The sequence below is a fragment of the Triticum urartu genome, chromosome 1 (assembly GCF_003073215.2).
Source record: "Triticum urartu cultivar G1812 chromosome 1, Tu2.1, whole genome shotgun sequence".
Taxonomy (NCBI): Eukaryota; Viridiplantae; Streptophyta; class Magnoliopsida; order Poales; family Poaceae; genus Triticum; species Triticum urartu.
The window spans coordinates 256363426-256386487 of NC_053022.1; the positions used below are offsets into that span (position 1 = coordinate 256363426).

General features: G+C 46.6%; 1 protein-coding gene across 1 annotated transcript in view; it reads left to right on the forward strand.

Moving 5' to 3' along the window:
• The first annotated feature begins 2157 nt into the window (after window positions 1-2157).
• The window catches only part of LOC125532822, a 29676-nt gene continuing 8771 nt past the window's right edge, over window positions 2158-23062 (forward strand). The window contains exon 1 of the mRNA XM_048696720.1: window positions 2158-2346. Within this exon, the coding sequence (XP_048552677.1) occupies window positions 2158-2346 (189 nt within the window). The remainder of the gene's footprint in view (window positions 2347-23062) is intronic.

Genomic DNA, 23062 nt, shown 5'->3' on the forward strand with positions numbered 1-23062 from the left:
CCCTCTCGCCTTAACCGCACATGTCTTTGGCTGCATGACAGGTGGGCCACCGACCTGTTAGGCCCACCTGTCATGGATGCAAAGGCAGGAGCAGTAAGTCAATGAAGCTGTGTCCCTCCCTTGCCCATGAGCGTGGTGGCTGGCAGGACTAGGAGAAGCTTTCGTTCGCTACACACTCTCCCTCCTGTACGCGGTGGACATGCAGCAGTTCAATTGGTGTTAGATGGCCAGAAGCATACTGTAGTACTCCTCCACTGTAGTAGTACTCCATCATTGGCCCTGGTTGAATCCACGGATTAGAGTTAGTTTGGGTTAGTTTGGACTCAACTAACCCAAAAATATCCAAACAGGACGGTTAGTTTGGGTTAGATGCATCTAACTCATCCAAAAAATCTGACCCACCCAAGAGGTGCTTATTTGGGTTAGTTCTTCTCAGGACCACTAAAAAACACCTTTTTCTCTCGCTCTTCCCGAGGCAGATCCCTCCTCACTTCCTCGAAGCTTCTTGTCCTCTCCCTCCCTCCCTCTTGCACCGCCCATGAAGGCGCCTCGCCGTATCCGCGCTCCATCTAACCCTGCTATCCAAACACCTTTTTGGTTAGAGTTAGCTCAGGGTTAGTTCTGGGTTAGAATCTAACTCTAACCTCTAACTGAGTTAGAGTATCCAAACAGGGCCATTGTTCGACTTCCCGAAGAGGCGAAGAGCCAAGCGCAGTCCGGACGCTCATGTGGCAGTTTCATGTGTAGAGTAATCTAGGATAGCGTGTACCATGCCTGTAAGCTTAAGGGCCTGTTTGGTTCCAAATAAGTCACCAACTTATAAGTCGAAAAGTGAAAAAAGTGACTTATTTTGCCAAACAGACCCAACTTATAAGTCACCCCCTTTTGCGTGTGTCCCATCACCTTTACATAAAAAAACAAGGTGAGAAGGTGTGGTCAGGTGACTTATAAGTCAGATGACAACCAAACAGGCGTGACTTATAAGTCACTGGTTTTAAGTCACCTGACTTATAAGTCAGGTGACTTATTGGAACCAAACAGGCCCTAAAATTGTTGGGGTCAGCTCCATGCTATATTTTTTGGTTAAAATAATCTTTTGGCCCTACCTGTCAACCTGGTGATTCTAGTTTGCACACTCATCTGGTCAAGACAGGAATATATATTTTAATTTGTGGTGGGGTAAATGTTAGAGGTTGCAGCAAATGGAGTATTGTACATTGTGGGCCTTTCAGCCAAGTTTAGAGGCAACCATGTGGGGCCAGTGCTATGATGTGTCGCGTCAACTCGTATAACGAGGAGAAGTTTGATTTTACTACTACTACACGCCTTCTCCCTCGCCCATGCGCGCGGTGGCTCATAGACGAGGACAGGCTTTTGCTTATCCCTCCCGCTCGCGGTGGACGGACATGCAGCAGTGGATTCGAACATGCAACAGTGGATTCGATACTGTAGAAGCAGCAGTAGTAACACCATTGTTCGTCTTGTCGAAGAGGCGAAGAGCCAAGTGCAACCCGAACATGGCAGTTGCGAACCTTGGAGCACGCATATAGCCAGGCTCTTGCATGAGACAAAATTGCTATGTGATCCCACCATTGTAGTACTACTTGCTAGTATAGCCCTGTAAACCAGAAAGGAGTATTTTCCTTTCTAGAGATTTCAACAAGTGACTAGACTACACCGAGACGGAGTACATATGGAGCAAAATGAGTGAATCTACACCGTAAATAAATACGTAGTTCTCTCATTTTTCCTCTCGGCCTTGGTCGCGGTGCACAATATTGAGTATACTAGTAGTATCATCTTGAAATTTATGAAGTCACCATAGGCACCTCGTCATCGATGGGAACGTCACCCGACACGCGATAGACGTGAGCGGCAGTCGCCTCGCCTCCATAGGTGCTTGAATGCCAAGGAGGGAGAGGGTAGCGGTTCCCAAGATGTTGAACGGTCAATGATGCATCCTCAAATTACTCTACATGCAGAGGGAATTAATTGGAGAACCAGAATAGAGACAGCATGATGTGAATGCAACAGAGTTTGGATTCGCATATAAAGGCGCCCCACCACTCCAATCCATCTACTCCTTAGTCTCTGCGCAACACTGCTCACTCCAATCCAAGACCAAGTGACCAGGAGCCAGAAGCACCTATGGAGGCGATGGTCGTGAGCAGCAGTCGGTTGTGCCAAATCATCCAAGGCGCCGGCCTACGGCCCTGCACCGCGCAGCATTTCCAGACGGTGCTGGCGACCGCCGGCGTCGTAGCCCTCGCCGACGCCGGCTTCGCCTCTCGCATGGATGACATGATGGTCAACTCCATCCGCAAGTTCACCGCCGTCAAGAAGCGTGTAGCGAAAGCTCCTACTAGTCCTGCCAGCCACCACACTCATGCGCGAGGGAGGGACACAGCTTCATTGACTTACTGCTCCTGCCTTTGCATCTATGACAGGTGGGCCCAACAGGTGGTTGGCCCACCTGTCATGCAGCCAAAGGCAGGTGCAGTTAAGGCACCGGAGCTCATCCCGCGAGGGAGAGGGCATTGTAGTAATCAAACTTCTCGGTCTTGTACGAGTTGACGCGACACATCAAAGCACTGCACTCGATATAAGTCTTTTTACACATTTCAAATGGACTACTACATACGGATGTATGTAGACATATTTTGCTTCATATGTAGTCACTTGTTGCAATCCCTAAAAAGACTTATATTTGGAAACGGAGTGAGTACAACACATGCATGCATGTCGTGACTTCCCTTTTGATACTTGCATGTGTTGATTTGATGCACCTTGCCAAATTTTGACTACAAATTTAACTAACCAAATTTTCATGCATGTCACAAAAAATTAGGGTTGTTTGGATTGTGACTATGTTTGTCTTATGTTGCCACATTATTTTTCCCACACTTGCCACACTTGCCTAACTTGAGTTGCTCAAATTGTTAGACACACTTTGGCTTGCCTAAGGGAATCTTGCCACACTTTTTGTGTCTATGACATGTGGGGTTCACTGCTAATAAAAAATTATTGTCTTAGGTGTGGCTAATAAAAAAGACTTATATTTAGGAACGGGGGAGTAGAAAATATAAATAATAATGCATGTTGGGGCAACCCACGTTTCCGATCATTTTAGCCGTTGGCTTGTTCACAATTTTTACGAGGGGGTGGTTGTTCATTTAATGGAGGGACTTGTACCATACTTGAACGATACAAAGTGCGACCTGGCACACCGTAACACCACTTGGAACAAGCGGGTAGCTATCTCAAAAAACAATCAACAACTAAAAAAATGGCGACCTGGCACGTAGTACAAAATTTTAAACGATTGTTTTGATGGAGTGAAAAAGGAAAAGTACCCCACTACGTATATATAGGCTAGAGCCTCCGCGCTTGCTTGCTAGGGTTGCCCTATTCACACACTCTCATCCTCTCCAGATCTAAACAAGATAGAGGTGGTAACACTGTCTTTCTCCCTTCAAAAAACACCGTCTTTCTATCCTCACCGCTGGTTACAGATCTGGACGTATCCCCCTCCGCCGGTGAAGGGGAGGAGGGGCAGCGTTTAGGCCGTCGTCGACAGCGAGGGAGGAGACCCGCTGCCGGCCGCACCGTTATCTCTGGCCAAGCGCCGGCGCGAGAGGTCCTCTGATCCCTTCGTCGTTGCCCTAGTGTGGGTGGATCCGGCCTCCCGCCGCCCACCTATCCACATCCCGACGACCTTCAGGTATATCTTCCTTCGAAACCACCTTAGCTCTACTTCCCCAGCTTGCTACGTCGCTGCATGTGCATCATTTTCTACCTCTCAGACCCTCTCGATCGGATAGTCCAATGTCACCTATTTTTTTCTTCTATTGTTAGAGCCTCTTGTACTTGGTTCAAACAAGAAATAAAGTGGGGGTGGGGGAATTTAGTATGTAGTACATCAGACTTGGTACAAACAGGAAGGAAAGGGGGTGAAAGTAGTACAGACTGGTCATCCAACCGGTCTCTTGGTCGAAAAGGGAAATATAGGGGTAACGTTGTACACAGTGGTATGACCAGGACTAGATTTGCTATCCACACATAGGAGTAGGTGGCTAGAGTGAACAAAAATGGGACCAACCCAGATATGTTTCTTGGATGTTTGTTTCTCAGGGCAACAAACTATGAATCACCACTTTATGCCCCTGTTTAGGTACATGGTGCTGGACTGCTGGTGCACCCATTGTCCCATGCCCTTATACCAAATATTTAGCAGTTCTTAATCTAATGCCCCTGGTAAAAACGAAGCCATGCCACTGTTATAAGCCATGACAAGTTTAGCCAAATGTTTTTGCCTGTAATTGTTTGAGACTCTGATTGTTTCCTCTGTGCTTTTTGTGCAAACAGGGATATCCATTTCACCTGGTTGCTGTTGTGACCTTTTGGTGCACTACACAAAACTCTTCTTAAAAGAAGTGACTTGTGTGCTGTTTAACTGGAATGTCAGAATGGGATAGTTGGTTCATTTCGGTGGAACTGCACAAAGGGAGATCTGTGTTCCAATCCTCATCATCCATATTGGCACCATAACCTTCCTTTAGGTAAGAATGATATTTAATGCATGTTTTCATCTCTATTTTGCGACTGCCATGAGAAAATAATGCTATTTTTACTAGTACACTTGTACTCCCTCACTAGCAAAACCAATTCTGAAATAGAAGGCCAATCATGTACTTGGTTTCACCAACTGGTGAGGAGACTGAGAAACAGAGCATGAAGAGGAAGAAGAAGAAGAAGAAGAAGAAGAGGAAGAGTAAACAGTGCCAAGGCGATCTTGCTAAAGCCAGAGGCCTCGGTGGAGAACATTCAAGGGCTCCGGCAACGACTACCTTACATGTGAGACGATCCTCCAGGGAGCCCTTCCACTTCTGCTGTCTCACTTAATTAATTAGGAGTACTTAAGTACCACTAATTTATTGCTGCCTAATTTTCCTGTCGGAGTTAAACAAATCTTTAGTAGCACCCTATGCTGAATCATGTACGTGTGTATGTTTGTCTATGAGGTGAATCATGTGGTGGAGCAGGGAGGGAATGCTAACTTTACCCATTAAGATAATGAGGGTGCTTCTATTTGTTAGTGTATGTTTCATCAACTAGTCCCACTATTACAGTAATCTCACTCTCTCAATATATGTGCCAACAGGGATGCTCGATTTTGGTGGAACTGCACAAAAACTTTGGGTGCTTCATTGCCTCAACAGATTTCTTCCTTTCCTGTTAGTCGCTAATCTCGGCCTGCATTCTTCCTTTGTTGTCAGTCGCTTGGCTTGTCTCAGCTTCCAGTCAAAGGAAATAGTAATTGATATGCTACCTCACACAGGTTGGTACTGGTCTTTATCCTGATTATTGTGCTTGTCATATGTATTGGTAATTTGGTATTGTGCTACTGTTTGCCGATTTCATAAAGGAGTAACTTGGAGCCTGAACTCGCAGGCAAATCATTACATCGGGTGATTTCAGTAGAACTGCACAAAAAGATCAGATGTACAGGTACTTATGCTGCTGCTATGTACTCCAAAGTTCACTCAGACAAGCATCAATGTTGACAAGAAGAAGTGCCTATATTCATTCGAGTATCAACCGGCGTCAACCAATTGTCAAACTCCAAGTATTAGGAGAGTGAACGCCAAAAATATTGCTTGGTGCATAGCCCAGAAAAACGTAGTCCAGTCTTTGGTCCCAACTTGTGCCTTTTGGTTATCTGCACATATCGTAGCAAACTGTATGGCATGGAGTCGAAATATTCCAGACAAGTTGGTTGACGCGTATATTCATCTGGCACTTAATCAGTCTACACGCCAGGGATGCTCCATTTCAGTTGAACTGCACAAAAAATTTGGGTGGTTCATTTTCTCAACCGCCTCCTTTCTCGTCTGCAATGTAGAATTTTGGCGAGATACAGGACCAAGATGAGCCAGTAAAGTAGTTGGATGAAAGTAGTGGCCAAGTTGCTCAAACCTCCCTCGGCACAAAGCCACTATTTGAGAATAAACCTACAAGCAAAGTTTAGATTGTCGGTGCTGCCTCTTATGTACTCGAAAGTTTACTCGTAGAAGCATTAATTTTAGCAAGAAGTACCTCCGACTGAACACCATTTACCAGTCTGCAATGTAGAATTTTGGCGAGCTACAGGACCAAGATAAGCCAGTAAACTAGTTGGATGAAAGTAGTGGTGTAGGATCGAAAGTATGTCTAGAGGGGGGTGATTAGACTACTTGACCAATTAAAAACTTAACCTTTTCCCAATTTTAGTTCTTGGCAGATTTTAGCTATTTTAGGACAAGTCAAGCAATCATCACACAATTCAAGCAAGCATGCAAAGAGTATATTGGCAGCAGAAAGTAAAGCATGCAACTTGCAAGAATGTAAAGGGAAGGGTTTGGAGAATTCAAACGCAATTGGAGACACAGATGTTTTTCCCGTGGTTCGGATAGGTGGTGCTATCCTACATCCACGTTGATGGAGACTTCAACCCACAAAGGGTAACGGTTGTGAGAGTCCACGGAGGGCTCCACCCACAAAGGGTAACAGTTGCGCGAGTACACACAGGGCTCCACCCACGAAGGGTCCACGAAGAAGCAACCACCCACAAAGGGTCCACGAAGAAGCAACCTTGTCTATCCCACCATGGCCATCGCCCACACAGGACTTGCCTCACTAGCGGTAGATCTTCACGAAGTAGGCGATCTCCTTGCCCTTACAAACTCCTTGGTTCAACTCCACAATCTTGTCGGAGGCTCCCAAGTGACACCTAGCCAATCTAGGAGACACCACTCTCCAAGAAGTAACAAATGGTGTGTTGATGATGAACTCCTTGCTCTTGTGCTTCAAATGATAGTCTCCCCAACACTCAACTCTCTCTCACAGGATTTGGATTTTGTGGAAAGAAGATTTGAGTGGAAAGCAACTTGGAGAGGCTAGAGATCAAGATTCATATGGTAGGAATGGAATATCTTGGTCTCAACACATGAGTAGGTGGTTCTCTCTCAGAACATATGAGTTGGAATGGTGTATGTGTTCTGATTGCTCTCTCTTCGAATGAAGAGGAGGTGGAGGGGTATATATAGCCTCCACACAAAATCCAACCGTTACACACAGTTTTCCAATCTCGGTGGGACCGAATCAACAAACTCGGTCGGACCGAAAAGGTAAACCTAGTGACCGTTAGAGATTTCGGTGGGACCGACATGCAACTCGGTAGGACTGATATGGTTAGGGTTTGGGCATAACGTAATCTCGGTGAGACCGATTACACAAACTCATTGAGACCGAATTTGGTAATTAGCTAACCAGAGAGTTGGTCAGGCAAACTCGGTGGGACCGATTTGCTCTTTCGGTGAGACCGAAAAGTTACAAAGGGGAAACACTGAATTTACATTGCAATCTCGGTGGGACCGTTCGCTCTTTCGGTGAGACCGAAAAGTTACGAAAGGGAAACAGAGAGTTTGCAATCCCATCTCGGTGAGACCGAGATCCCTATCGGTAGGACCGAATTTCTAGGGTTTGGCAGTGGCTTATGACAAGTGAAACTCGGTGGCGCCGGATAGGAAGAATGGGTAGGACCGAGTTTGGCTTAGGGTTTAGGTCATATGTGGATATGGGAAAGTAGTTGAGGGTTTTGGAGCATATCACTAAGCACATGAAGCAAGAGGCTCATTAAGCAACACCTCATCCCTCCTTGATAGTATTGGCTTTTCCTAAAGACTCAATGTGGTCTTGGATCACTAAAATATAAAATGAAGATTCTTGAGATTTTGAGATTGAGCCAATCCTTTGTCCTTAGCATTTTGAGGGTTCCACTTTCACATCCATGCCATGCCAATCATTGAGCTTTCCTGAAATAATCATCTTGGAATAGTATTAGCTCAATGAGCTATATGTTGTTATGAATTACCAAAACCACCTAGGGATAGTTGCACTTTCAATCTCCCCCTTTTTGGTAATTGATGACAACATATAGATCAAAGCTTCGACAAATGATAATAAGCATGAAATATATCGTCGCTTTGAGAAGTATGTGATAAGTAAGAGCTCCCCCTAAGTTTGTGCATATTTAAAATTTGCTTTGGACTGCAAATGCACAAGGAGTTAGAGTCATGGGTTACTCTTCCATGTCACATACATCTTGGTGGAGCGCTTAAAATGATAAGAATGAAATACATGCACTCATCACCAAGAATAGTGAATGATCACATAAGATAGATAAGATAATAGCATTAAGCAAGCATTAAGTGTAGCTTATGATCAAACACATTATCATCAATGTCTCACAAGCAATGACATAGTATCTCAAGCACTCAAAAGCAAACAAGTTCGAAAAACCACCAAATAAAGCAAGAGAGAAAAAAACAACACTCTCTCTCTCGAAGCCTATGATCTATACATCTTCTCCCCCTTTGGCAACAAGTTACCAAAAAGTTCCTAGAAAATGCATAGTGCTAGATCGATGCTCAGGCTTGATCTTTTGGTGGTGGTGGAGTCCGGATCACTCCAAGGACGAAGGCTTCTATAGATGCTGAAGTAGATGCTGGAGTTGGTGGAACTGAAGCTGTAGCTGGTGCAGAAGTGGTGGCTCTTGTGTCAGCAACTGGCACGGCAGACGACCTCGGACCTCGTGGCACTCTGGCAAAGGCATGAGTGGTAGTCCTGCCTCTCCTCTCCTGCATGTCATCCTGGAGCTGCTCCACTGCAGTCTGAATCTCTGTCACCTTGACATCCAAGTCATAGAACTTTTGTTCCATGATTATCTCTAGGCTTGCCTGGTTTTGAGTTAGGGTGGCTAGTCCTTTCTCAATCCGCAGGGTGGATGCAATCAGGTAACCAAGCTGCTCTTGTTTGGTCTTCAAGAAATACTCAGATGCCTCCTCTTGAGTTGGCATCTTGGCAGCTTTCTCCTTCCTTGCCTTCTCCTTCTTTGCTTGTGCTTGGGCAGACGATGGCTCATTCTCAGTCATGACAACTTGATTGTCCTCAAAATCTGGACGGATGGGCAGGTGTTCCTTGTCCAATAAATATATGCCCGTGCCCATCTTAGAGTTGATGAGCTCCTGAATTTGAGGTGCATATCCACAGCTCCTCTTCTGATCTGCTGCAGTCCTCTTGATAGTCTCTACTATGAGGCTCATGACCTTGAACTTCTGTGGCACATCAAATACGTGAAGCAAGTTGATTGCATGGCCTCTGATCATCTTGTGATCTCTAGACTTGGGCAAGAGAGTGTGCCTCAATATCCAATTGATTGTTGGCAGCCCTGACAGAAGATAGTGCACTGAGCCAAATTTGAAAGTGTCAAGAGCTTCATTTGGAATTTCCTTATACATGTTGGACATTGAGTTATGATCCATCTTTTTCTTGGCATAAATGTCCAAGTCATCTGCTTGCTCCTCTGGGGCATTGATCAGTTGAGCCCATTCAGCAACTGTAGATTGGTACCTCGTACCCTCAGACATCCAAGTTATCCTCCCATCTGGATAAAAGTGTGCCGTGGAGTAGAATTGCATGATGAGCTCCTCGTTCCACTTTGTGAGCTTCTGCCCAACAAAGTCAGCAACTCCACAGGCACTAAAGCTGTCATACACTCCAGGGTAGTGTTCCTCATTTTCCTTCATGTAAGTCCAGTCGACCCATCTCATGTCACAAACAATGGGCTTCTTACCTAGCAGCACTGTCTCATAGAAGTCCTGTTGTTCCTTAGTGTGAAATCTGTAATCCACAGCAGTCCTTCTCCTTGAAGCATACGGGTCTGCTTCTCTCCACTTCCTCATCCCTGAATCTCTCCTGAGCTTCATGTCCTCAGCCACAGGATGAGCATCATTGTGGTCTGGGATCTTGGGCTTGAGCTTTCTAAGAACTTGCTCTTCATCCTCTTCTTCAGCAATAGTCTCAGGCACTGGGCCTTGTTCTTCTCAGCTGCAGGAAATGCTCCTTGTATTCCTCTTTGGTTTTGGCTTGGAGGCAGCTTTGGGCTTAGATGCAGTAGCCCCTGATCTTATGGCATCACCCATCAGCTTGGGTGCCTTAGGTGCTGGTGCAGCTACCTCTTCTTCCTCTTCCTCTTCCATGATGGAAGCCTTTCCTAGCACTCTGGCTACGGTCTTTTTGACCCTTTCCTTCCTCTTCTTGCCTTCTTCAGCAACTGGCTCTTTGGGAGTGGGCTTCTTAGTTGAGGCTCTAGCCTTTGACATAGGCTGCCTGCCTGCTGGCCTTTTGATCTTTAGACCTGGCTTTGTGCCTTGAGCTGGCTCAACTCTCTTTGATGTGGCCTCTTCCTCTGCCACATAATCTTCATCTTCGGAGTCTGAAGTTCTCTTCTTCCTCTGTCTGGTGGCAACTTTTGGCAGATTGCTTGGGGTACTTCTGCTGCCACCATCTGAAGAGCTGGAGGGACTAGTGCCCTCACTCATCTGCACTTGCTGCTCTGACAAGTTCTGGCTGTCACTCTGATCAGACATGCTGCATGCTCTGACTGCTGACCCTGTGAATAGTTTATAGATGAGGTAGAATAGATGAGCGTCACAAAATGCAGAGATTTTTGCAAAAGAATGATCCAAAAATTTAGTTTTAGTTTCCCACTGAAATCATCTCGGATCTACCGATTTTTAAACTCGGTGATACCGAAGCAGTTTTGGAACCTAAACTAGTGAACTCGGTTGGACCGAGTCACAGTTCGGTGGCACCGAGACTGCTAGGGTTTCACAGAGTTCCAAAATCGATCACACCGATAAGTAATTCTCGGTCAGACCGAGTCTCACTTGTGCAATGGCATAAGCCAAATCGGTGGGACCGAGTTTTTCAACTCGGTGGGTCCGAGATGGTTTCGGCGGAAACCTAACCCTAAAATTTTCGAATCAAAGCTAATCTACGGGCGTATTGACTGGATAGGAGTGTTTCAATCGTGGCAAGAATCATGATGATCACAATGTGCTGAGAATTGGATTGGAGAATAGCACAAAGATCGAGTCCATACCCTAGCTCGGCGGAGACTCGCTACGGCGGCAACGGCGGGGCAGAATTCCCGTTGACGGCGACGGAGACCAGCGACTGGAGGCGGCTGGCGGCGAGAAGACGATCCGGAGACCACGTTGGCAGAGCAGGCTATCGCGCGGGCGAAGGGGTTCAGAGAAATTTCCAAATTTTGCCCGTGACTATATATAGCCCGACCCTGTCGGTGTGACCGAGTGGAACAACTCGGTGGCACCGAGATTCATAACTGCATGCAGTTACTGAAACTCGGTGTGACCAAAATGTTCAAATCGGTTGCACCGAGATCGAAAACCTATATCAACTTAATGATCTCGGTAGGACCAAAAGTGGGGTATCGGTCAGACCGAGAATCATAAAGAGGTTTTGGAAGTTTAAGTCTATGACGAATCGGGGACTCCGAGCGCTCCTCACACAGAGTGGTTCGAATCTGACTTGATCAAATTTTGTGATGCAGCATGAATAGAGTTTGAGACGAGAAAAGCATAGATAGATAGAGGAGGTTCTTAGGCATTCTTGTCCATCCACTTGGCAAAGGAAATAAACCCAAACGATCAAAACAACAAGTGGATGTCCTCGAATGAGTAAAATATGCAACCAGCATGCTCACATAATAAGATGGCAAATGAAATATGTGGCAAGGCATGCACAACCAATTCTAGCATCTATCAAGCAATTTGCGATGACAAGGTCATCTATATATGAGTATATTGACTTAGGAGTCAAGTGAGAACACTTGATCATAGGTCATACTCATCGTTTAAGCTCAAGTGGGGTTACCACTTTTACATAAAGCATTGTTGTGTTCACATCTTTAGAGTTGCTTTAGCTCAAGTCTTAGAGTAAAGCTCCCCCTAGATGTGATATCCCCCCTTGGAGGGATGAACTAACCTTGGGTTTCGTCGATGATGACTTCATGTAGATGTTGAAGATGTGGATGCTCAATGTTGATGTAGATCACTTGGAGCTATCCATTTGAGTGAATTGCACTTTCAATACCTACATGGGTTAGTCCCACAAGGAACAAACAAGGATATCCATAGACATAGAGTGATGCACGCACAAGATGATGTCCATGAAAACTTTTAGGTTACCTTGTCCCTTGTCTTACCAACAAGAGGGTTTGTGACTCCTTGAACTAGTGCAGGATGTGGAAGTTGATTGCACTTGTTCTTGCCAAAATGATAAGAGTGAAGTATGTTGGTGGAGTCACCCTCAAGGACTCTCTAGTTCTTCTTCTTTTGGATCCACATCATCTTGATGGGAATCCTTGGAGTTGTAGTCGTACTTGATGAAGTGGAACTTGAAGTAGTCTTGGGAATCCACTTGACTAAGGTCTTAGGAGCTTCTTCAAATGCGTCAATTTCCTCTTCAAGCTTGTCCTTGCCTTTTTGCTTGTAGTCTTGTGGTGGAAGATCATCTTGAGCTTGTGTCCCCTTGAAAGGAGTATCATACTTCTCTTGTTGAGGAACAAACTTTGTCTTCGGGTATTGATCTTCTTCCCACTCAACTCCATTGGAATTGAACTTTCGTTCAAAACCAACGCCTTGATTCTTCCGGTGCATTCCTTGCTTGCGCACAATTTCCTCGAATTGCTTGCTCCCGGCAAGGCTTTTGTACACTCCTTTCTCTATAATTCCCTTCAATAAGCTATTTTCTTGCTCAAGTGTAACTTGGCTAAGAGAGTCATTAGTGGAATCAAGAGAACTACTAGAAGCAACAATATTGGATTTAGCATGATTAAGTGACATTTCATCATAGTATTCATCACTAGAGTTGTCAATAAGCAAATCATCACCTAACCACTCATCTTCATCACTATTGAAATCAACATACTCGGGGTGTGTTACCTTAGGACCTTTGGCCATGAAGCATCTTCCAATTCCTTCATTTGGTGAGTCAAATATGTCGTAGGAGTTGGTTGACACAAGTGCTAGACCGGCAACACCTTCATCTTGAGTATCTCGGAGTCGGAGTGATAACTTCTCTCGGAGTGGCTGTCGGAGTCGGAGCCGGATACCCATTCACCAACATGAGCTTGATGTCTTCGTCTTGTGTAGCTCCTTGATGATTTTTCCTTCCTTTCCGAATCCTTGCTTCTCCGTGAGTATCTTCGTTCATAACGATCATCTCTACTCCTTCTCTCTCTTGGTGGTGATTCTTTGCTTATTCTTTTTGGAGAATCTTCTCTTCTCTTGTAGGGAGCCGTACACTCATTGGAATAGTGTCCGGGTCTTCCACAACTATAGCAGTTTCGCTCTCGACTAGAAGATCTTTTGTCATTGTAGGACCTTGACTTGAAGCTTCTATCTTTGCTTCTACTCTTGTAGAACTTGTTGAAGTTCTTCACCATTAAGCTCAATTCTTCATTGAAGTCTAGTTTCTCACTTGATGATGTAGGGGCTTCACATGAGGCTTTATAGGCACCACTTGATTTGTTGTGAAGTTCCTCTTTATCCTTAAGTGACATCTCATGAGCAACAATTCTTCCAATCACCTCCGTTGGCTTGAGATCTTTGTAATTGGGCATCATTTGGATCAATGTGCACACGGTATCATATTTTCCATCCAAGGCTCTTAGAATCTTCTTGATGATGAATCTATCGGTCATCTCTTCACTTCCTAAGCCGGCAATCTCATTTGTGATGAGAGCAAGCCTAGAGTACATTTCAGCGACACCTTCACCATCCTTCATCTTGAACTTGTCAAGTTGGCTTTGAAGCACATCCAACTTGGATTCCTTGACGGAGTCGGTACCTTCATGCATATCAATCTAAGTGTCCCAAATTTCCTTCGCATTCTCAAGACGGCTGATTTTGTTGAATTCTTCGGGGCACAATCCGTTGAAAAGAATATCACAAGCTTGAGCATTGTATTGCAACATCTTCAACTCATCCGCGGTAGCTTCACGGTTTGGTTCTCTCACATCAAAGAAGTCACCTTGCAAACCAACACACACAATAGCCCAAACGGCGGGGTTATGTCCAAGAATATGCATTTTCATTTTATGCTTCCAACTAGCAAAATTAGTACCATCAAAGTAGGGACCTCTACGGTGATAATTTCCCTCGCTAGACGCCATACTCTCCTAGGTTGTGAAACCAAGGCTATGACCACCAAAAGCTATGGAGATCAAAGCAAATGGAGACCAAAGCTCTGATGCCACTTGTAGGATCGAAAGTATGTCTAGAAGGGGGTGATTAGACTACTTGACCAATTAAAAACTTAACCTTTTCCCAATTTTAGTTCTTGGCAGATTTTAGCTATTTTAGGACAAGTCAAGCAATCATCACACAATTCAAGCAAGCATGCAAAGAGTATATTGGCAGCGGAAAGTGAAGCATGCAACTTGCAAGAATGTAAAGGGAAGGGTTTGGAGAATTCAAACACAATTGGAGACACGGATGTTTTTCCCGTGGTTCGGATAGGTGGTGCTATCCTACATCCACGTTGATGGAGACTTCAACCCACAAAGGGTAACGGTTGCGAGAGTCCACGGAGGGCTCCACCCACAAAGGGTAACGGTTGCGCGAGTCCACGCAGGGCTCCACCCACGAAGGGTCCACGAAGAAGCAACCACCCACAAAGGGTCCACGAAGAAGCAACCTTGTCTATCCCACCATGGCCATCGCCCACACAGGACTTGCCTCACTAGCGGTAGATCTTCACGAAGTAGGCGATCTCCTTGCCCTTACAAACTCCTTGGTTCAACTCCACAATCTTGTCGGAGGCTCCCAAGTGACACCTAGCCAATCTAGGAGACACCACTCTCCAAGAAGTAACAAATGGTGTGTAGGTAATGAACTCCTTGCTCTTGTGCTTCAAATGATAGTCTCCCCAACACTCAACTCTCTCTCATAGGATTTGGATTTTGTGGAAAGAAGATTTGAGTGGAAGAGTGGAAAGAAAATTGGAGAGGCTAGAGATCAAGATTCATATGGTAGGAATGGAATATCTTGGTCTCAACACATGAGTAGGTGGTTCTCTCTCAGAACATATGAGTTGGAATGGTGTATTGTTTCTGATGCTCTCTCTTCCGAATGAAGAGAGGTGGAGGGGTTATATAGCCTCCACACAAAATCCAACCGTTACACACAGTTTTCCAATCTCGGTGGGACCGAATCAACAAACTCGGTCGGACCGAAAAGGTAAACCTAGTGACCGTTAGAGATTTCGGTGGGACCGACATGCAACTCGGTAGGACCAATATGGCTAGGCCGATTACACAAACTCGGTGAGACCGAATTTGGTAATTAGCTAACCAGAGAGTTGGTCAGGCAAACTCGGTGGGACCGATTTGCTCTTTCGGTGAGACCGAGTGGAACTCGGTGAGACCGGAAAGTTATAAAGGGGAAACACTGAATTTACATTGCAATCTCGGTGGGACCGTTCGCTCTTTCGGTGAGACCAAAAGTTACGAAAGGGAAACAGAGAGTTTGCAATCCCCATCTCGGTGAGACCGAGATCCCTATCGGTAGGACCGAATTGCTAGGGTTTGGCAGTGGCTTAATGACAAGTGAAACTCGGTGGCGCCGGATAGGAAGAATCGGTAGGACCGAGTTTGGCTTAGGGTTTAGGTCATATGTGGATATGGGAAAGTAGTTGAGGGTTTTGGAGCATATCACTAAGCACATGAAGCAAGAGGCTCATTAAGCAACACCTCATCCCTCCTTGATAGTATTGGCTTTTCCTAAAGACTCAATGTGAACTCAATGTGATCTTGGATCACTAAAATATAAAATGAAGAGTCTTGAGATTTTGAGCTTGAGCCAATCCTTTGTCCTTAGCATTATGAGGGTTCCACTTTCACAATCATTGAGCTTTCCTGAAATAATCATCTTGGAATAGTATTAGCTCAATGAGCTATATGTTGTTATGAATTACCAAAACAACCTAGGGATAGTTGCACTTTCAAGTGGACAAGTTGCTCAAAACTCCCTCGGCACGAGGCCACTATTTGAGGATAAACCTACAAGCAAAGTTCAGATTGTCTGTGCTTCCTCTTGTGTACTCGAAAGTTTACTCGTACAAGCATTAATTTTACAAGAAGTACCTCCGACTGAACACCATTTACCAGTCTGTACCCAAGGTAATTAAAGTTCGTCCATGGATCATATTGGCTGTGATCTCAATCATTTGGATACATAAACATACTGAACATGTGTATATCTGAATCTTTTTGTGAATTATCGATGAATATTGTTGTGTGATCTATCAATCATTTGGATCCATAGACATGCTGAACTTGTGTATATATGAATCTTTTGAGTTGTTGATAGTGAATGTTGGCTATGAATATGAACGTGTCCTGTGAACCTGAGTTTGATACGAATGTTTACCTTTTCTGTTGTGCTTGTGTGTGAACTTGTTAGTATGCCTACTGTGGGGTATGTGACCTGTGGGTGTCAACGGCACACCTTCTTCCCGAGAAGAATTGCACCTGCTTTGTTAGGGTAGCAATGGCACATCAGCTCTTTTTAATATTTTTGCTCTGTCTTTCCCCCTCCCCTGCTCAACCCCTGTCGTAATGTTTTCGGCCTCAAAACAAACATAGTACGGCGTTTGTTTTGGGGGCTTGATGAAAAATCGAGTGCTGGTTTCTGTAGGTTGGCCCGCCCAGCAAATGGGTTGCTGGTCCACCACGGACTGGGAGGCTAAAAATACAAGTTGTATGGTGCAGAGGCAAGTAAAAAAAGCCATCGAGAGCCATCCACTGAAGAAAAAAATCTCTCCTGATGTGCTTCTTCAGTCATGACGCCGGCCCCCTCTATAATCCAGTTCGCTCGGGGATCTGGTATCATTTTTTTCAGAGGGCGAACAAGTATCAGCTAGGCCTAGGTTTTGTATTTTAACATGCGTAGCCCATGACATACGGGTGACAGTGGTTTCAACTTATTTTTTTGAGGTCCATACCAGCCTATGGGTTTTTTCTTAAAGATCGGCAGCCCAATGTATTTTTTTAACCACATTATATATATTTATATTATTACTATTATCGTATATTTTATAGAGACTTATATATACATTATGAAAACATCACATGTGTTATTAACTTATAAAAGTAAATGTTTAACAGAAGTTGGCAAGGAAAATCCTGGTTGTTTTTGACTCATGGGCAACGAAAGTCCTTGTGATTGCGTACAAAAGCGTGCGAAGATTTTAAGAACCAATGTAATAATAACGCGCTCATTTTTATTTTGAGCAATAACTCGCTAATTTGTTAATTATGTATATAAAAATGTGCCTCTCCGGTTTATTTTTGATATTAATTGCTCCTTCTAACATAACATTATATATATAACGAGCCCAGCTAATTCATGTATTCGAAGGAAGTGCAAATGGGTTGGGATTTCTTAAATAATATAAATGGGCCGCATTGACGCAAAATTATTTGTTCACCCAGCCCAGCAAATGGATTGTACATTCTAGAAAACATGGGTTAAATATATGCCACATTTTTGCAGGCTGGCATGTGGGTCAATAGGTCAAAGCCTACGTAGGCCGTTGTCAACTTGGTCGGCATGCACCTTCAATCTCTCGTCTTCTTCCTCCAGCATCGCCGGGACCGCCTGGTCCGGCCTCCGGTGGCTAGCGGCTCTACTTAGCACGCATCACTGTGAAGCGCTACCCCACAGCCGGCCAGGCTATCCCTCCACCCCTCCACACCTCCTGTTATTCTCCACCGACTGCAGCCCCACGCTGCACCAGAACCAGTTATAACCCTTCTTCTCCACTCAATCTGCGACTCCACTGCCGCGTCTTCCCATCTCCGAGTCATTCCCGTCCGGGGCCTCGCCGTCGTCCACCGCCTCGCTGCGCTCAGTGCAGCGTGGTCAACAAACGAGAGTCATCGGAAGAGGACTGTACGTGGAGAGCCTGACGGCTGGGACCCACGAGGTCCATGGTCACACGCAAGGAAAGTTCCTCCTTATTAAGATGAAAAAAATGTTTCCTCCACCTGACAGCTGGGACCCACCGGCTGTATCTTCGCACGGAAGGAAGTGCCTCCTTGTTATTCGAAAAAAAATATTCCTCCCGTTGACAGCTGGGACCCGTCAGATTTGGTGGCTGACTTGTGGGCCTACTAAGCGGACGTGTATGCAGGGCTTTGTCAACTTAATCAACAAATGATTCTAGCAGCTGGACCATTGGATGTTAATCCAATAGCCGTGCTCCTTCAACCTCTGTTCTTGCTCCTGTCTCCCATGGGCGGCTGTGCTACCGCGCACCTGAACCAGTCAAGTTTCCCACTCCTCTCCATCTGCGACTCCACTGCCCCGTCTTCCCCATCTCCGGGTCGTTCCAGTCTGGGGCCTCGCCATCGTCCACCGGCCTTTGGTGCGCTCGGCACGGTGTGGTCAACGTGGTCAACAACCGAGAGTCATCGGAACATGACTGTACGTGAGAGGCTGACAGTGGGGACGCACCACGCCCATGGACGCATGCATGCAATGGAACGCGACGTGGTCAACGTGGTCAAGGAACGACTTCCATCGGAAGTGTACTGTACGTGGAGAGGCTGACAGCTATGTCCACGCCCGCAGCAAGGAAGTGCCTCCTTATTACGCGGAAAATAATGATTCCTCCACCTAACAGCGGGGACCCACCGGACGGGCCACCGTATTTTGTGTAAAAAAACGTTTCCCCCCTGACTGCTGGGACCCATCGGATGGGTCACCGTATTTCACGGAAAAATGTTCCCCCCGCAGTCAGATCTGACCCACCAGAAGTGCCTCCTTATTATGCACAAAAAACTGACTACTCCCCCTGCTAGTTGGTACCCACGTTGGTGGGTGGCTGACTTGTGGGCCTACTAAGTTAACGGGGATGGAGTGCTTTGTCAACTTAGTCAATATGAACGACTCTAGCTCCAGTGATCGTATGATGTCCATCCAACGGCCGTAGTGCTTCTTCAACCTCTAGTCTTCTTGCTCCAGCCGCCCAAAGCAGCGCCGGTCGTGCCGCATGCTCCTGCCTCCCGTGGCCGGCTGTGCTGCCGCGGAGACCTCACCGCCCCCTACTATTCCCACTGCTGGCCAGGCCCTGCGGTGACGACAACCTCACACCGCAGCCGAACCAGCGAACCCTCGTACTCCTCTCCCTGCAGGCTTCCACTGCCGCGTCTTCCCCATACCCTTCCTAGGCCTCGCCGTCGTCCATCGCCCTGGTGCTCTCGGTGCGGCATGGTCAACGTGGTCAAGGAACGACTTACATCGGAAGAGTACTGTATGTGGAGAGGCTGACAGCTGGGTCCACGGCCGCAGCAAGGAAGTGCCTCCTTATTACGCACAAAATAATTATTCCTCCACCTGACAACGGGGACCCACCGGACGGGCCACCGTATTTCGTGCAAAAAATGTTTTCCCCTGACTGCTGGGACCCACCAGCTACAACGTCGCACGCAAGGAAGTGTGTCCGGGCAAAAAAACATGATTCGCCCCCTGACTGCTGGGACCCACCAGCTACATCTTCGCATGCAAGGAAGTGCATCCGGGCAAAAAAACTATTCGCCCCCCTGATTGTTGGGACCCACCAGCTACATCTTCGCACGCAAGGAAGTGACTGATAGTCGGGACCCACCTGGTCAAAGCGTACGTAGTGTTGTCATTCTGGTCACGAACGTGTACGTACATACTGGTCGATGTAGAGGCGCGCACTTGTCGTAGTAGAGGCGTGCACGTAGCATGTACATGTACGTACAGTGGCCAGGGTGCAAGATAGTAAATACGGCCATGTATGTACATATGGGCGGGGTCTCGAATGCCTACTCGCACGTACGTACGGCCAGGGCTCATGTACATGGCTGGGTCGGAACGGAGAAACAACGTCATTGTCGTGTTCATGGGGAGCCAACCGGCTGGGTCAGAACCGAATGCGTCGTCGTGTCCATCGGAAGGGCTTGGATGGAACAGCCAATGGAAACGAGGCCTGGTGTACCACAGAATGGAGGAAACGGCCTTGTGTTCGACCGGCCACATTCGAAACGGGATCCTGTTCATCGGGAGGGGTCTGGCGTACCGCAAAACGGAGGAAACGAACCTCCTACGGTCGAAACGGGGGTCCTGTTGATCGGGAGGGATGTGGCATACCGCAAAACGGAGGAAACGGACTTGTGTTGGAGCTCTACGGTCAAAACGGGGGTCCTGTTCATCGGGAGGGGTGTGGCGTACCGCAAAACGGGGCTCCACGGGATACTGTTCATCTCCACCATCGACCCCCTCCAGCCTCCACGAGCTACTGTTCATCCACCGTCGACCTCCTCCAGCCTCCACCTGCGACTGTTCATCCACGGGCTCCTGTTCATCCAACCTCCACCGCGCGCTACTCCACCAGCTACTGTTCAACCAGCCCTCTCCACGGGCTCCTGTTCAACCACCCCTCCACGGGCTACTGTTCATCCAGCCCTCCACTGTCTACTGTTCATCCTGCCCTCCACGGGGTGGTCCTGTTCATCCTGCCCTTCACGGGGTCCTGTTCATCCAGCCCCAACCGGCTCGATCGATCGGGGCCCTGTTCATCCAGAGGCAACACCACGGGGTCCTGTTCATCCACCCCCACCGGGAACTGTTCATCCAAACCCCCCAGCAACGCTCACTGTTCATCCAGAGGCAGCATCGATCGGCTTCAGTTAGCAGCAATAGCGAAGGAATCGCTCGATTGGGTTCAGTTAACAGCCATCGATCGATCGCTCGGGTTCAGTAACACGTAGCCTGCAGTGCAATCGCTCGGGTTCAGTTAGAGCCCAACGCCTCGCTCGGGTTCAGTTAGAGCCTAACGCCCCGCTCGGGTTCAGTTAGAGCCCAACGCCTCGCACCCACGCGCGTGCGTGTACGAGAGAAACGTGCATCGCTCGTCCCCGACCACCCACCGTAACCGGGAACACCCCAATATCCTCGCCCTCGCTTCTACCACGGTTTTTTCATCATGGACGGCCCAAAGAATGTCATGCAGCTGCGTCTCCGGCCCACCCAGGACGAAAAGCCCATTTTCTGTCATGATTTTTTGTCATAGAAGTAGGATCCCACCACATCTATGATGATACCGGGTTTTGTCACAATTATCATCATAGAAGTGTCATAAGTATGACAGAAAAAAATTCCGTTCGGCCCAAAATGTCACGGATGTGTCTTTTTTTGTAGTGTAGTAGGTTTCCAACAAGAGAGAGGGAAGGAAGGAGAGGGGGAGAGGGAGAATGAAAGGGGGGCACCGTCCCCCCTTCCCTAGTCCAATTCGGACCCAAGGGGGACGGGCGTGCGGCCTGCCCTAGCCGCCCCTCTCTCTCTCCACTAAGGCCCATGAGGCCCATTAGTTCCCCCGGGGGGTTCCGGTAACCCTACGGCACTCCGATTTTACCCGAAACTTCTCCGGAATATTTCCGGTGTCCGAATATAGTCCTCCAATATATCAATCTTTATGTCTCAACCATTTCGAGACTCCTCATCATGTCCGTGATCACATTCGGGACTCCAAACTACCTTCGGTACATCAAAACACATAAACTCATAATACCGATCGTCATCGAACGTTAAGCGTGCGGGCCCTACGGGTTCGAGAACAATGTAGACATGACCGAGACTCACTTTCAGTCCATAACCAATAGCGGAACCTGGATGCTCATATTGGTTCCTACATATTCTACGAAGATCTTTATCGGTCAAACCACATAACAACATACGTTGTTCCCTTTGTCATCGGTATGTTACTTGCCCGAGATTCGATCGTCGCTATCTCAATACCTAGTTCAATCTCGTTACCAGCAAGTCTCTTTACTCGTTCCGTAATGCATCATCCTATGACTAACTCATTAGTCACATTGCTTGCAAGGCTTATAGTGATGTGCATTACCGAGAGGGCCCAGAGATACCTCTCCGACAATTGGAGTGACAAATCCTAATCTCGATCTATGCCAACTCAACAAAAACCATTAGAGACACCTGTAGAGCATCTTTATAATCACCTAGTTATGTTGTGATGTTTGATAGCACACTAAGTGTTCCTCCGGTATTCGGGAGTTGCATAATCTCATAGTCATAGGAACATGTATAAGTCATGAAGAAAGCAATAGCAATAAACTAAACAATCATAGTGCTAAGCTAACGGATGGGTCTTGTCCATCACATCATTCTATAATGATGTGATCTCGTTCATCAAATGACAACACATGTCCATGGCTAGGAAACTTAACCATCTTGGATTAACGAGCTAGTCAAGTAGAGGCATACTGGGGGCACTCTGTTTGTCTATGTATTCACACATGTACTAAGTTTCTGGTTAATACAATTCTAGCATGAATAATAAACATTTATCATGATATAAGGAAATATAAATAACAACTTTATTATTGCCTCTAGGGCATATTTCCTTCATCCTGCTCCTGCTGGTCCTCTTGCTGGTCAGCTTCGTCTGCCGCATCGTGCAAACACTGATGCAACAGCCAGCACGGTAGCTCAAAGGCCTCAGAAGCATGCTTGTGTCCTGAATGACAGAGTGCTTCTTGTATCACTTCACCGGAAGTAGGATAGGCATCATGACGGGCTGAAGCACCAGATGCAGAGTCTTCTAGTTGATGTCAACCGCATACGCAACCTTGCAACCAAGAACTCATTTGTTGCACATGAAGCCTGTCAGCGGTCCTAGAAGAGCCTCACAATGCTCTGTTCTGAAGACGATCTTCGAACAGATGGCTTCACTGAACGTTTCAAGTTTGACTCCAGGCCTCCCCAATCAGCAAGTTTTCGTCCAACTCCTTCCCTTGAAGATTCTGAATATTCATCTTTGGCTCCAACTGTTGTTGCGCGAGTTATAGATGAAGAGGACGATGCCACTTCTCCAGCGATGGCTTCACTGCACCATGATTCTACATCAGGCCCCTCTGCACCGCCCAACTCCAACATCGACCCTGCTGCCCCAACATCTTCACCGCCTAGGAACGAGTAGACACTCTATGTCTTCAAACATTTTTGGTCATTACTGACAAAAGGGGGAGAAGCATATGAGTTGATAGTCTTCAAGTGGGTCCATATGGGCCAAGTGCTTATTTTTGCTAAGTTTTTACAACTCTCAT